Source organism: Culex quinquefasciatus, chromosome 2, assembly GCF_015732765.1.
Source record: "Culex quinquefasciatus strain JHB chromosome 2, VPISU_Cqui_1.0_pri_paternal, whole genome shotgun sequence".
In the NCBI taxonomy this organism is placed as follows: domain Eukaryota; kingdom Metazoa; phylum Arthropoda; class Insecta; order Diptera; family Culicidae; genus Culex; species Culex quinquefasciatus.
This window is the reverse complement of record NC_051862.1, coordinates 200812688-200829447: the sequence shown is the minus strand read 5'-3', so window position 1 is coordinate 200829447 and position 16760 is coordinate 200812688. Positions and strand designations below refer to the sequence as shown.

Genomic DNA, 16760 nt, shown 5'->3' with positions numbered 1-16760 from the left:
TTTGAATATTTGAATACTAATACGAAGAAAATCTAGTTTGATAAGCCACTAATTTTATGCGATATGTTTGAAGATACCAATTTTTCAAACATAAATCAAAATTTCCAGAAATTTAATTTTTGTAAGTTTCAATATTTTTTCATAAATCCCTGCCCAATATTTTTTTTTCGAATTTTTTTATTTTACCCGTGTTCAGGAGGCCATTTTGAGCAACTTTTCTTCTGTGAAAAACTTTACTTCTCTTGTTTTATGTTTTTCTTGTTTTATTTTTAGTATTTTAATTTGTATTTATCTTGTTTAGTAAATGTTTGTTTTTGATAGAATTTGGCCTATTGTATCACCTAATATAATTACATTTAGCCTATCTTATTTTTTCACGTTTTTACAATCACTTTTAAATTTTTTGCTTGTTTTTCACATTTGCTTCTATAAAATGGCGTCATTACCATTTAAATTCACTACATACTTCTATTTACTTAAAATATAGGAAATGTAAAACAAATGTATGACATTTTTGAAAACATTGGCAAAGTCACAAAGAATAAGTAAAACTTCCAGCCCATAAATTTTTCTGAAATTTTAAGAGTTCTTCTTTCCAAATTGGTTGAAAATGGATTTCTGGCGATTTTTTTAGATCGAAGCCCGTCTAAAGGCGGGGTTAGGTTATAGAGCAGGGGTGACCAAAGTATGGCCCGCGGGCCAAACGTGGCCCGCGAGGTGATATTTTGTGGTCCGCGGACTCATTTTGAATGATCAAGTTAAATTGCCCGTTGACCATTTGTAAAATGATTTTATTTATTTTTTCAAAATAAAACTTTGTTTTAAAATTTTAATCGTAATCTTTTTTTTTTGTTTTTTGTTAATATAAAACTAATAATTTATTATGTTTTTTTTGTTTTTATTTTACGATACAAATATATGTTGTTCAAAAATATTTCTAATTGAAACATTTTCACACGTTTCAATGTGAGTGAAACTAGTAAATATTGTCAAAATGCTCAAACATTTTGGAAATGTTTATGAAACTTTCAAATTTGACTAAGGTATAAAAATGTAATAAAGGCAAAAATATATGCATTCCATATTAATTCAAAAGTTATTATAACCAATGAACTGGGCCTCAAACTCACTTTGCACTTAAAAACATTCCACCTTTGGATTCGAACTCATGACAGTTGGATAACGAATCTCATTGACTACCATCTCATTCAGACAGACTAAATTTTGAGGAGGAATAAAGCAGTTGCAAATATAGTTCAAAGCCTTTGTTATTTAAGTGCAATCAGCTGAAATCCATTTTAAATACATTCCTCTGCGTTTTTTTAATAATGTTGGGCATGCTTAGGGTTTATTGAAAAAAGCTGTGAATTTTAGTGAACTCTGAATGAACAACAAAAAAATGTTAAAAGTTTTTTTTTTCGTCGAATCTTACATATTTTAAAAATTATGGTTGCAAATCAAAATGTGTTTTATAATCATTTTTCAACATTTTTTTTTTCATTGAAATATTGAATATCCTGGCATCAATCAATTTTATGTATTTCTTTTATTTTTTGCCTCTCCTCGACCATGGCCAGAGTTGACGAACAAAATCTTTTTTTAAATGTTTGCATCGGCCTAATTGTTGAAAAAAAATCCAACAACTTTTCATTTGTTACAGTCAATTTAAAGATAAAATTATGCCTTAACATAAATTGTTCCAATTTGATGTTCTTATTTTTAAAATATAGAAAAAAAACTTTAAATTTCAATGAAAACACAAGTACATACAACTAAATACCTTTTTTCAAATACCGAAAACAATAATAATATCAACAAAACTGAAGGAAAACTGTCATTTTCCGTTTTCTATTATTTTTTAATTACGAAAGTGTTAAAAAAGAGAAATTTAAGGAATAAATGTATTTTTTAGTCTTTTAAATTTATAAATCGTTTTTTTTTCATTCTATAAAAAAACAAATTTTGTACATATGGCCCGCAAGCTCATTTGAGCTTCAAATTTGGCCCGGCATCCAAAAACTTTGAGCACCCCTGTTATAGAGGGTTAATTCAATATGTAAAAAAAGAAGTTTTTTTTTCATTTATAATTTAGAACAATTTTGATCGATGTTTAAGTTATCCGATAACTTAAAATCAATCTATAGTAATTTACCTATACTCACAAAAAAAATTAAGTGAATTAAACATTAGGGAAAAGTCTTTAGAATTGTAACTTACTGAAATATTTGAAAATATTGACCACACAAAAAAACTCTTGCTGGAATTTTTATTCAAATATTCAAGCATTATGACAAGATAAAACAGAATCATAACTTTTCGCGGCCCAAATCGTAGAAATTAAGTTAAAATTAAACTAAAAAAACGATTAAAAAAATATTATGAAAATCTGTGTCAATGATTGTTAAATTATTCAATAGTTAGAAAATATTTTTTAATCGAGTATGCTTGGGATTCCCGACTTTTCCAGACTTTATGACAAAAAAAAATCACAAATTTCCGACTTTTTCCCGATTTTTCGTAAATTTTGGCGAATTTCCGACTTTTTCCCGATTTTCCCGATTTCTCGATTTGAGCGTTCAACAAAAGGGTGACAATTGTTCAAATTTTTAAGCTCCTGGGTAGCGAGGGTATAAATTTCAGTATTGCTCACTTATTACATTTAAAAAAATGAATTCATTGGCTTAATATTCGAGGGTAGTAAATTGTAACAAATAATGAGTTACCTTCGTCTGGGACAAATTGTCACTTATGAGTTAATTGGAAAAACAGGTGTTACCACTTCTTGCTCAAAATTTGGAATAAAATTGGTAAGAACAGGTTTTGTTTATCATTATTTATATTGAAACATTCACTGTTCTTATTAAACATAAATACATTTGGGAAGCGTTTGACATTTCACTCTGGAAATTATTTAAATAATTAACATAAAATAGCCTTGTTAAAAAAATATATTTTAAATTTCAAGCATTTTTTTGAAAATTTTTGAACAAGAAGTACTAGAAAAGGCTTGAAACTTTAATGAAGTTATACTACTGAAACTATGCAAAACATCAATGCTTCCATGAACTTTCCTTTCTGTTGATCCAAAACTTCTAATTTAATAAAAAAATCTTTAGGTGCCACATTGCATTATAAATAAAATACCAATATTATACAATAAGTTCAAAATAATTTAAAATCGATTCAGTTTTTTTAAACTAACAAATTTAAATTTTGCAGTTATGGATTATAAGAAGGATTAGTGAAATTTCACGATTTCGCGGACAGCGCAGCGTGAAATCCGTGAAATTTGGCTTTTTTCGCGAAATCCCGTGAAATTTTATGTTTGTGTGAAACTGCAACGATTTTTCTCCAAATGATTTACCAAACTCAAATAGGAATGAAAATAATCTTATGAAATACTGTAGAATTAAGCGAGTGAATATCTTTGTTTAATTACTAACATAGGGTTATTTTCTAAAATCATTTTTGTTTTCAAAATAATTACATAATAAATATTTTATCCATACATACTATATAAGTATATTTTAATATTTTACAATTAAAAAACTTCGCATGAACCATTTAATAGTAGTTTATGCAACAAGTTGTAAAAAGAGGATTTTTCAGCACGAGTCGTACATTTAACCAACGAGGTTCACCGAGTTGGATAAATACGAAGAGTGCTGAAAAAATCAAGTTTTGCAACGAGTTCCATACAAAATTTTTTGCAATTCCAAAAACACACACACTGAGTGAAATTTTAAATCAAATTTTCATGTATTTTGTCAATAAATCGTTTAAATCAAAAAAATGTTGAAAAGTGTTTCTTTTCAAAACAAGTGCTGAAAAGTTCAACTTTTCAGCACCCATTTGAGTGCTGAAAAGTAGAACTTTTCAGCATTTATTTTGAAAAGTGTTGCTATTCGATTCTGTTATTTTTGGTACAGAAAAGTAGGCTATGTCGTCGTTCAAGAATGACAGGAATTGCAAAAAAAATTTTTCAGTTTGTTTTAGAAACTAACTAAGTTTAGTAATATTATCATTCGCTGTAATAAAAATGTTACTGCAATTTTATTTGAAATGTATAGTTTTTATAAGAAATTAGGTTTTATAAGAAATTAAAAAAAAAATCAAATTAAAATAAAAAGTATTTCTTATCTTTGCATTCATTATTGAAAAATATCTCAAAATTTTCTGAGTCCTGTTTAATTTTAACGATATTTGATTATTTGGATGTATGATTGCCATGAAAGATAAAAAAAATACTACCTTTTTGTTTTTGTTTTTATTTTGCATAAAATTTTCACTCGTTTTAACAGGACAAGATTGTTAAATCTTGCTTTGATATGAAATTCAATAAAATGGAGCAAATCCGAGAAAACTTTTTAGCTTTATTAGTCGAATATTAAAAAAAAACAATTCAATAAATGAGAATACGCATGTCCTACATTTAGTTTCAAAATATATTTAGAGCCCATCCATAAACCAGGTGGAATCTTTTCTAAAAATCAGGATATTTTTTTTGTGTCACGTTCAAATTTATTGAAATTTTTTGTATGTTTATTATAGTAACATATAATGAAACATAAAGAGTAGTTCCTGTAATTAAAACATAAGATTTTCAGGTCACGTTCCGCGAAATTTGCGTCTAATTTGGTGTTTTGAAATTGAGGTCCCCATGAAATTTGCTTTTATCGAGCGTGAAAAATCACTAGCTTAATTAAGTTTAAGCTTTTTGATATTTGTTTTGAACATTTAACTATAGTTTGATTTGACATTAAGCAACGTTTTTTCTTCAACAATTTAAGAATTTCTAAGAGCGAAACAGTTAAAAATTAAATAAAAAAATAATCAGGCAGCTAATCTACAAAAAAGTTGAAAGACGACCCTAGTAACATTTTTAAACTAACAGGTTTTATCATGGTTTTGAAAACCATACGGCCTAAATAGGCTTTTATGGCCTACTTAAAACCTAAAATGTTACTAGGGGAAGCCTATTTTGTATAAATTGTGTAAATATTGACCACTTTTAAAAGTATATTAACTTTTTCAGTCCTGAATTAATTATGAGAAAATAATTGTGAGGACCAAACAATATTTTTTGCTAAGTATTTATGCTCATTTTTTATATTTAGCAAAAAAATTTCAAAAATATCTTAATCGGTTTCTGATGAATTCCTAAGCACTATAGAACGCATGATATTGCAAACCCCAAAACTTGAACTCAATTACCATTTCAACAACCATTTAGAACATGATTAAATCAACTTTTCGCAACAACTTTTGTCCCACCTGTCCTCACCTGCGTCACGTTCATTTCATTTCGTCCCAAAGTCCACCACTCCGGTTGCGTGTGAAATGATGACGGTTGGTACGTAATTTTGTGCTTAGTTTACATAGGAGCAGTGTGTCACCACCAACTATCCTCCTCCACCCACCACCTCCCTCTAGTGCGGTTACCAGTGGGTGGGCAGCAAGTCTCCCCGCATGGTGTGTTGATGGTTGATTGTAATTAACCGTGTGGGGGTGGTTGCGGAGGAGCAGGTAGAAGAGCCCTCTCTATAAATGGTTTTAGCCCGTCGTAAATCGTTATCAATAGGGATCTTTTTGCAACGGTGCTGCTGCTGCGGTCGGTTGTTGTTTCTGTTGCTGTCCCCCAGGCTGAGGAAACCAGAACTGCTAATGAATTCTCTATTGCTGGCGGATTTTATCGCACCAACCAGCTCGACGATGGCAATTTAAACATCGAAACATGATGATGGGGAGCATTAAAGGCAAAGGAAAAAAAGAGCCATAACACACCGGCCGAACTGCAGCAGCACAAGTCGACTAATTGAACGATTTTAACGAACCCAACCTGAAGCGGCTTTGATGAGGATTGTTGCATCACATTACCCAGCGAAACCGTACAAACTTGGGCGCCTCTAACGCCGGGCCGTTGTATTACCACCCTTTTTAGATGGGTTGCATTTAAATCGGATGAAAGGCACCAGGTTGGAACTGCTCTGAATAGGAACACATGATTTAATCTATTTCGTGTGGTGTGGCGTTTAATGCTCACACGTGTGTGGTGGTGCATGGAAGCAAAAAAAAAAAACAGCTGAGCAGCAGCAGGGTGAAGGGCGGAAATCTGCCTACGTAATGTGGCGAAATTTGCGCGTAGTAAAATGAGCTTTATGATGTTGGCTTTTTTTTTGTTTTAATTTGGGAGTGGGAATCGCTGATGCACGTCCATGGGTATCATTTTCGAAAATCTACCATTCAATGTGGAAGTTTTTTTTTCTCGGAAAATTAGGATAATTGGAAATGGTAATTCAAACTGTATTTTCAAAAGAAACTCGATTTAATCGGAAAGCAATATTGATGAAAATCTTTTAAATGGCTTTATTTGTAATTTAAGCTTTAAAATTCTTTGTTGTTGCAGTCAACCATGTAAATATTTTTAAATATTGATCTAATAAGTCGTGCATACAAAAACTTAAAAGGTATACCGTAAAACGGGGTGACTTTGATAGCGGGTGACTTTTATAGGTTTCAGATTTTTACGCAAAATGAAGAGTACAAATTAAATACGTACGCAATGGTTTGAAATCATACTGACCGTGGAATATAATAAAGAAAAGGTTGATGAAAGGCACTATTCAAACTTCAGAAAGTGTTATGATTTTCTCAATGAACAAGATTTTGAATCAGAAAACGGAATGCATTTTCGGATTTTTTGGACAATTTTCCACTAAGAAAAGGCAAAATAAGTTTGTAAATAATAAATAATATTTGTTTTTGAAATACAATTTAAGAAATATCCAAATTTATAGACAATGTTAGTTAAACATATTTTATGTAAAATGTGAAAACTTGTGATTCGTGCTTTGAAATCAGTTTAAAATGAGATATAAATCAATAATTTTATAAATAAAACTAGTTTAACGAATTTCAGGAAAAATTTCAACTATTTTACAATTATACCTAAAATTTATAAGTATTTTGTTAAAAAGCTTATAAACTTAGTTAACTAGATATAAACATTGATTTTTTTTCTTAAAAACTATATCCGCAACTTTAGTGATGGTACATTTGACGTAAAAATGAAATTTGAACACTTTAAATTTGATTATTACATGAAAAATTATAACTATCAAAGTCACCCCGGAATTTAAACTAAGAATTTTTAAAGTATTTTTTTTTCTAAGGCTGGTAAACAAAAATATTTTTTCAAAAAACTTCAATATTTTTATGAAAACTTAAGTGCAATTAGTTAAAATCAATTCAAAATGAATTCCCCTGCGTTTAGAATCATTTTTAGCATGTTTGGGCTGATTCATTTGAATTTTTGAAAATTTTCGATGTCTATTAGGCTGGTACAAATATTTTTAAAAGTTTTTGTCACCCCCCCCCCCCCCCCTTCAAAATTGGCCCGAAAAATCAGGGGGCAAAAAAAATATTTTTACAATAAACTTCAAAATTTCAATGAAAATTCAAGTGCAACCAGCTGAAATCAAATTAAAATACATTCTTCTGCGTTTAAAGTCATTTTTAGCATGTTTGGGTTTGTTAAAAAATCTTAAGATTTTTTGAAAATTTTCGATGCAAAATCTTTTTTTTCGATACAATTTTTGTTTTTGTCAGATCTTAGATTTTTTGAAAACTAATGATTGCAAAACAACTGAACTAGTGTAAAATGCATTTTTAACACTTTTTTCATTTAAATGTGAAGACTATGGCTTGTTATTAAAAATTTTATATTTTTTTATTTTTTTGCCCCCCCCCCTTGACCTTGAGGGACAAAAACTTTTTTAAATATTTGCATCGGCAGGGTGACCACTTAAATTCCATTTTGAAATTCCCGACTTTTTCCCGACTTTTTTCCAGACTTTTCCAGAATGCTCAAATAATAGGCATTTCTTATCTAAAGAATGATTTCAAACAAAAAACTTTCTATAAGAACAGTCAATATGAACCAGCGAAAAAAAAAATCACAATGAATTAAAAAAAATCCAAATATAAGTATTTTTTGTAAATACAAAAACTAAACAATAAATAAAAAAACACTTCAAAAATGGAACTTCATTATTATGATTCAGAGTAGAAACACAAACAATTAGTCTTTAAAAAAATAATCGAAAGTTCAATAATACTTATAACTTCCATGTTATTTTTTAAATTGACAAACTTATAGTTTTTGATACTTCGTTTCAACTGAAAATGACAAAAAGTTAAAGATAACTGAACTTAAAATAGCGTTCCTATTTTTTCAAAACAGCATCATCATTTTAAATCACAGAATGATTGAAACATAATTGCTGTTATTATTCATTCAAAGAATTCAGAAAAATGTCAAGGAATTCAAAAAAATGTTTTTGATAAGTTCTTTTTTTAATTTTGTAATTTTTGATATTAAATTTTCTAATAAATTTTAATTTATCTAGTGGTCAGTATTTAACTATTTTTTTTTTTTCAATGAAAATTAGGTTTGATATGATTTTATGTTTTCCCACTTATTTTAAGCAAAATAATAGAAGAAACAATTTTGCAATAACTAAAAATTTCTTGGATTATTTTTTTTGCAAATTCAATATTTTCTTTATGTTTCCAAAACGTAAAAAAGTTTTTCAATTTTGGATTTTATTCGATATTTAAGTTTTCCGAAAACTGAAAATCAAGATTTATCTATTTACCCAAACTCACAAAAAAAAGTTCAAGGGCAACATTTGGAAAAAAAATATTTTTAATTACTAAATAAATTTAGTTAAACAATTAAAAATATTCACAAAAAAAAAAAAAAACATTGACAAACTTAAGTTGGAATCTGTTTCCAAATATCCAATTATGTGACAAAATGAAATAGAATCATAATTCTAAGCCGGCCATTAGGCTCTATTTTTATATTAGTTTTTCATTAACTTTACCTCTTGTTTGATGAACAAAAATTAAAGCGGTCATTTGATTCATAAAAATATTATGAAAATCTGTGTCAAAGACTCCAATATTCATTAAGATTTTGAATGCCTTTAACAGATTTTCTATACTCAAATATATTGAAATAGTGAAAAGAACCTTAAATGGGTCATTCCATCTCAACTGTGCACGAAAAAGTGCAAATTTGAAAATTACCCTCTCCGATCTTGCTCAAATTTGGCAGAGCTGTTGATACTATCAAAACATGCAAGAATCCCGAATTTCATCCAAATTGGACCACCCCCTCCATTTTTGTACCTCCCCAAAAAATCGGCTTTTTGGCGATTTTTGATCAAATCTCCTAGTTTCAAACAGCGATAGCTCAGGATCCACAAATCTTAGAAGGTCGGTCTTGAACTCAATTTTAAAGGAAATTGGACTTAGAATCCATTTCTGTGATCAAAATGTTGATTAGTTTATTTTTTCTACCTGTATTGCGCAATTGAAAACTTAAAACGGCCGTATCTCAAAACACCCCAACTTATTTTTTTTATTTGACCTCACCATCGTGTTCCCCGGCCAATTTTACATAAGAATCACTTATCGACAAAAATGAATATGTTTCGTTCCAGAGATATCGAATTTTAAAGTTTTGTGTTTTCGAGATTACCTACATCAGCTTCATTCGCCGCATCTGCTAGAAGCACACAGGCGGGCTGGTCAATAACTGCTACCTGGTGTTATGGGAGATGATTAATTTAATTTATATTTTTATAATTTTACGCAAATATTTATTCATATGGCTAATAGGGGAAATTCTCGTATGTTTGGCAGGTTAAAACTTTTGCAAACTTGCACTTCTTATTGAGCTATTTATCACTCAATTTCAGTTGAAACGTTTCAGCTGTAATTGAATGCCAAAGCGCTTTATGGCAACATTAGAGGAACGCTGGAATAAGATGCTGTTCCCCTACTTTGATCAATCTATTTTTGTGAAAGGAATATTTATTGGGTTATTATGAATGTACCGTTTTTTTACGTGTTGCTAACCGTTTTAGAGTACCTCCGAGGCCATGACTAGGGCCTTTATCATGGGCGGTTGCAAAATAGTGCCATTCAGCAAAAACCCCAAAGCCTGCTTTATTATTATTATTATTATTATTATAGTTTATTATTGATACTTTACCATAATTTGGCAAATCCATAATAAAAGATTGATCATAAAAAAATCAATTTATATATTGTGAGCCAGCTCCATTTGATTAAAAGATGGTCAAGGTACATTTAATTATTAAAAAATCTTTATACGTGAGGACAGCAGTCATATTGTGTTCCAAAAATCCAGGAATGATAGAAGAAGAAAAACAACTGTGTGATTTTCTTACATTTTTCAGTTTTATACTTTACAGAAATTCTTTTCCTACTCCTTGTGATCGTCCTTCACTAGAGTACAACGTGTCAACAAATTTTATTCATTTTTTTACTCAATAATGTATCGTGCACTTATTGTTCAGTGTTACTAACAAGATTAATTGCATTTTCCTGCTCGTTCCGTCGGAATCCAATTCTGCCCTTTACTGTGTGTCGTTATTTCTCTGTCCTTTGGGTTAGCACAGAAATTCACTTCATTATTTTTTTGAGTAGATAAACATTCGCGATTTAACTCCAGATTCCTACAGTGTTATACAGTTAATTTTTGCTCAATTTGATAAAGATTATTTATGATGAAGTATTATTTCAATAAATTACCAGGTAGCAGTTATTGATCAGCCCGCCTGTATGTTTCAAGCAGATGCGGCGAATGAAGCTGATGTAGGTAATCTCGAAAACACAAAACTTTAAAATTCGTTATCTCTGGAACGAAACATATTCATTTCTGTCGATAAGTGATTCTTATGTAGAATTAGCCGGGGAACACGATGATGAGGTTGAATAAAAAAAATAAGTTGGGGTGTTTTGAGATACGGCCGTTCAAAGTTTTCAATTGCGCAATACAGGTAGAAAAAATAAACTAATCAACATTTTGATCACGGAAATGGATTCTACGTCCAATTTTCTTCGAAATTGAGTCTAAGACCGACCCTCTAAGATTTGTGGTTCATGAGTTATCGTCGTTTGAAACTAGGAGGTTTGCTCAAAAATCGCCAAAAAGTCGATTTTTTGGGGAGGTACAAAAATGGATGGGGTGGTCCGATTTGGATGAAATTCGGGATTCTTGCATGTTTTGATAGTATCAACAGCCCTGCCAAATTTAAGCAGGATCGGAGAGGGTAATTTTCAAATGCTGTTCCGCTTCAGATGGAATGACCCAAATATAAAGTAAGTTACTAAAGCAGAAATGAGTGAATTCAATTTGAATATTTTACAAAATATTACAAAATTATTTAAGAGTTAAAAAATAATTTTCAATCAAGTATGCTCAGAATTCCCGACTTTTCCCGACTTTTTGACAAAAAATTATATATTCCCGACTTTTTCCCGATTTTTTGCGGATTTTAGCGAATTCCCGACTTTTTCCCGACTTTCCCGATATCCCGACTTGAGTGGCCACCCTGCATCGGCCTTATCGCAAAAAAATTTTTTTCGCTTAAATTTTTGTTTTCGTCAAATTTTACATTTTTTGAAAACTTTTATTGCAAAACAATTGAACTAGTGTAAAAAACATTTTAAAACACTTTTTCCATGCAAATGTTGAAACTTTGGCATGTTATTTATATATATTTCTATTTTTTTGCCCCCCCCTCCTCGAATCCGGCCAGAGCCGAGGGACAAAAACTTTTAAAAATATTTGCATCGGCCTTAAACAGTATCGAAAAAAACTTTTCAAAAATAGTGCATGGACTTTGTGTGGCCTACCCCACTACATGTTTTAAAATAATCTTGAGAATAACCTTACCAGTTGGACAATATTTCAAAAATAAATTGAAATTCAATCAAAGTCACCCGGTTTACGGTACAACAAACTTTTAATTAAAAATTTAATAATTTGGGATGCTTAAATTAAGAAACAAACTATGTTAAAATAACCAGGACCTTCAAATGCCCCCATTTTATTTCTTTTTTTCTCATGTTCATAAGGTCATTAACATCAACTTTTAATCAATACACTGTAAACAAACTGTAAGGGCCTTTTTAATAAAGAGATATTTTAGTCCCCACAACTAAAAAGTGGGCAGTATACGTTTGAAATTTCAAAAGCTTTTCGAATACATAGAAGCTCGAAAATTCGTAGGGAAGCACAATTTCTAAGAATGTGCCAACATAACTTTTTAGTCAGTTTTATTTATACTTTGAAAAATAGAAAAAAGGAGATTTTTTTTAAATGTAAACAAATGTGTTCAAATTTTACAATTAAATAGTCACTATTTTAAACAAATATGGACCCTTCAAAAATCTCCGATTTTTTCTGTCAAGAGCATTTTTATTGCCTAAAGTAAATTTGTAAGAATGTGGTAATGCATGTTTTCATTATGGTGTTATTTTTAAAAGCATAAACAAAATGTTTTCCTTTTTTTTTTGGAAATTATATGTTTTTTTGTGGATTTCAATATTTTTAATGCTGTAAAGTTTTTTAAAGTTTTTTTTTATCACATTTTTAAGTCTTAAATAAAACATGTTGAGAAATATTCAATTATTGAAATCATATAATCATTCTCATTTTTTTGTTGAAAAAAAAAATTTAAACATATTATATTTATATCCCAGCTGATCAATGATCAAACAATTCCCAAGCTAAAATAGCGAGCAAAAGAGTAACCACATTTCTTTAAGGTTCTTCTATTTTCTCTGCTAATCTCATGGAGCAGCAACTGGAGCAAGCGAAAAACGAAGAAGAAGGAACGAGAGGAGAGGAATCTGGAGGAAAGAGAATTTCTCTTTTGCTCACTGTCTTACTTTTTGGACATTTCATTATTTAATTTTGGTATGGGATTCCTATACACATTAAGAATTTGTAAAATTTATTTAATCTAAGTTATTTAGTCGACAATTTGACAAACTAAACTAACTGCTAAATAAAAAGAAAAGTGACACAAAAATATAGTATGAGTACATCAGAGAGTAAAAACAAGTATATTCAATAAAAAAAATAATCTTATTTAAATTGACCTCAAATAAAAAAAACCAAAAAGGTTATTGGGTAGACATTAGTTCATGCAGTGGTACAGTTGACAGGTTAAAAGGATACCATCCACTCTAAAGACAAAGAACGTCGTCCTGAAACCATGTAGAAACACCGCATTGCGTCGTCGAGATCGAAATCGCAACCGCATCCAATTCCATCCACGACGACGTCGCAGTCCAGATCTCAAACATCGAAACACCCCCAAAATGCCCTCTTCACCCCTTCCTTAGCCAAAGTCCTCTTACTTACTAGAATCCTATAGTGCTGTATCCATAATTTCCAATAGCAGTATAAACACATTGATGTATCCGCTTTGAGCTAATCCTTTCCGCTGCGCCGACCAATTCCGGCCAACTACAGAATTGTGGAAGGTGGAGGTCGTAGTCTTACACTCCGTGCACCGCAACAATCTTCCTGTGCATCCTCATCGGGACCACAACGACACGTGTTTTACTGCGAACAACTGAACACACACACGCACACTTTTGGGATTCCGACAACGGGTCGTCGTCGTCGTTCCGTTTCCTGTATCTTCCTGAACGTCGTCGTTACGCTGCAGTTCTGCTGCTGCTGCATCGGGGATCATAAAAACTGCCTCCTTGTGTTCTCGCGCGGCTTATCGAGCTACCGAGGAGGAGTCAACGGCGGAGGTCTTCGCTCCGTCCCACACACACACACACACACGCTGCAGTTGGCACTTGGTTTTGTTTATTTTTACTCACTGCACTCTTTCTCCCTCTCTGGGAAATGCTGCACAGACGACGAATGCACAGCTGCACCCAGGGTGTAAGATTTCCGTTGATTTCCCAAGCACAGACACACACTTGCGCACAGAGATATGACTCCTCACACCTACGCGTTTCCCCAGGGCAAGTTACGGTTGGGGATCTCTTCTAGTAGAATCACAAACAACACGTCCGCCTCGGATGCACCAACGCTGATGATTGCATTTTATTGCACGCGATTAAGATTTTCCTGATATTGCACCAGAATTTCTACGTCGTTAGTAGAATTCACTTTTGTACACTTGACAGCTTTATTCCGCAGTTTCCAAAACCCCCAGGACACGTAATCCTTGTCCCATGAGCCTCCCGTACACCGTAACACCGTACACCGGTAGCGCACCAGAGAAGAGATCGTCAATCGATCACGAAAAAACTGTATCGCGGCGCAGAACCACACACCACGCGCGCGTCCGTTGCGGAGTCCAAAGTTTAACTGAGGGTTTAAAGAGATCATACACACAAAACACATGGCGCGAACCACAACTCTCGGTCGGCGATCACACGAAGGTGGTGTGGTACACAAGAGGTAGGCCGGAGCGGCTGCTGAAGGAGATCATTCGGAGATCAAAACCTCCTAAAAAAAAAGCATAACAACGCAAGCCAATACACACGTAGTAGGCTTTGCATGCCTCTAAACGACACCCGCCGTCGATGTTGATGAGAGAAGTTAGATAGATCACCGCCGCCGTCGATGATCGAATGCTCAAACGGGCAAATAGAGTGTGTGAGTGTGTGGGAGAGAGAAAAATAGTGAGAGAAAGAGAGCGAATGAGTAAGTTCGATCGATGCGGCGCAGAGCGCAGCGGAGAGTGAGAATTTGGTTTACATTTGACGAGCTGTGAAGCTGTGTGTGCGATGAGAGTAGAATGGCTAAGGAGATCGATGGGGATCGACGTGAGGTAGTGTTGGGTTAGAAGGGTCTCCCTATGATAGGGGGTGTTTTGAGGTTTGAGGGAAGAGAAGCGTGGTTTGAAAAATAGTGTAATATTAATAAATGATTGGAGAAATATTAACTGAAAGAGTTGCCAAGGAAAACGCATATGAAGGTGTTGATGTTGATTTTTATGTTATATTTCTAATTACAGAATTACAAGTCCATAAACCAGATGGACACTTTTTTTTCCATTTTAGACCCCCTCCCTTTTGCTGACAATTGTTCATACAAATTAAACTTCGATCACCATGATTATCATAATTATTTGTAAACAATAGTTCATATATTAGTTGTAAAGAGAATAGACTTGGTTTGTTAAATCTAAAAGAGAACAATTAGTTTATCCTGCTCACATGCAGTTTGTTTACATCCGTAATTATAGCCTTTCGAAATGTTTGTTTTGAGGTAAGGCCGTTGCAAATATTTTTCAAGGTTTATGTCGCCCCCCTCTTCAGAATTGATCTAAAAAACAGGGGGCAAAAAAAATATTTTTCCAAATTTTTTAAAATTTCCATGAAAATAGAAGTCTAATCAACTGAAAACAATCTAAAATGCATTTTCTGCATTGATAATCATTTTCAGCATGTTTGGGCTTGTTTAAAAATGATTTGAATTGTTGTGAAAGTCCAATGTACAGAATATTATTATTTAATTTTTGCAAATCGCTTCAAAATTTATTAAACGAAATTTGTATTTTATGTACGAAAAACTATTATTGAACATTTAGTTTGTCCAACAAAAATATGAAATTGCAATTGAAATGCAAGTATGTATTATTTTTAGTAAAATATTATTTATGATATTAAAAAAAATCAAATATAAAATATCATAACATTTTAGCATTTTCACTTTTTTGTTTTATGAGGCCGATGCAAATATTTTTCAAAGTTTTTGACTCTCGACTCTAACTCAGGTCAAAGGAGAGGGGCAAAAAAAAAACAAAATAATTGAAATTACAAGCCAGAAATTAAACATATCAATGAAACAACCATTGGAAAATGATTGTAATGCGTACAGTTGATATGCAATCATTAGTTTGGAAAAAAATAAGATAAGACGAAAATTTTGTTTTGAAGCAAAAAAAAATATTAAAATTTGTAACAGCCTAAGCAAATTACAAAAAAATATTGATTTTTTCACGCAGAACATGATAATTTTTAAAACAAAATATTCTTCAACTGCTTTTTCTAGGCTTAAGTTTAGTAGAAAGCTTAAACAAATTTCAAAGAAAAAAAATCTAAGTATCATTTATTTTTTTGACCAAAATTTGCAAAATTTCAATGAATTCTAGAATGTTTTTTTTTTAAATTTTGGGACCACACATAAGAAAACTTAGAAACATAAAAAAATGTTTTATAATTTATGTATTTTTTGTAAATTTTCGGTATAACATTACTGTAATGATATATAAAGCATTTTTTATGTTTAATTTAAATTAATCATGTTTTACTATAAAAAAAACTGATTCATATGCATAAATCTAGACATCCAAAAATGCTTGAAATAAAAGTTCAACAAATCGTTTTTTTTTGCTTTGATTATCTTCATTGAACTTTGTTATAATTAATTACAGTCTTTTTACATGTGAAGTGGTCGTCTTCAATGCTCTCCATCTTTGTAGTGATGTTTGGCAAGTTCCATTTTAGTTATTTAGTTTAACATTTAAATTTTATAAAAGATATCAAAACATGTGCAAATTTCAGAAAAAAAAACTTTTTCAACAAAGTTTTCTAATTGATAATTGATGATTTTCCTTCGTTATTTTCTACACTCTATTTCTGAAATTTAAATTTTATTTTAGTTTTTTGTTTTCAATAACTTTACTTTTTAACTAATGATTCAAGTTAAAATAAACCACAAAAAACTGTAACCAAAATCTTCATTTATCATTAAGTTTCGAATACAGCATTTGCAGCTCAGAAGAAACAATCGAGATTGTATCGACAGTGGATTTGAAAATTAGTATTAAAAACAAATTTCTAATTCGATTATTCTGTATAGCAAAACTTGTAATCAATTAATTTTTGCTCCATCATACGAT

At 31.3% G+C, this 16760-nt stretch overlaps 1 protein-coding gene across 7 annotated transcripts in view; it reads right to left on the bottom strand.

The window, feature by feature from the left end:
* Nucleotides 1-16760, bottom strand: part of LOC6036119 (putative mediator of RNA polymerase II transcription subunit 26) — a 327945-nt gene that overhangs the window by 33512 nt on the left and 277673 nt on the right. Inside the window, exon 1 of one of the 7 annotated variants that reach the window (XM_038250378.1) lies at nucleotides 13250-13453. The exons of the other annotated variants lie outside the window; for them this stretch is intronic. Coding sequence (XP_038106306.1) covers nucleotides 13250-13300 — 51 coding nt within the window. The 5' untranslated portion in view covers nucleotides 13301-13453. Of the gene's footprint in view, nucleotides 1-13249; nucleotides 13454-16760 lie in introns of those variants that run through there. 7 annotated transcript variants of the gene reach the window in all.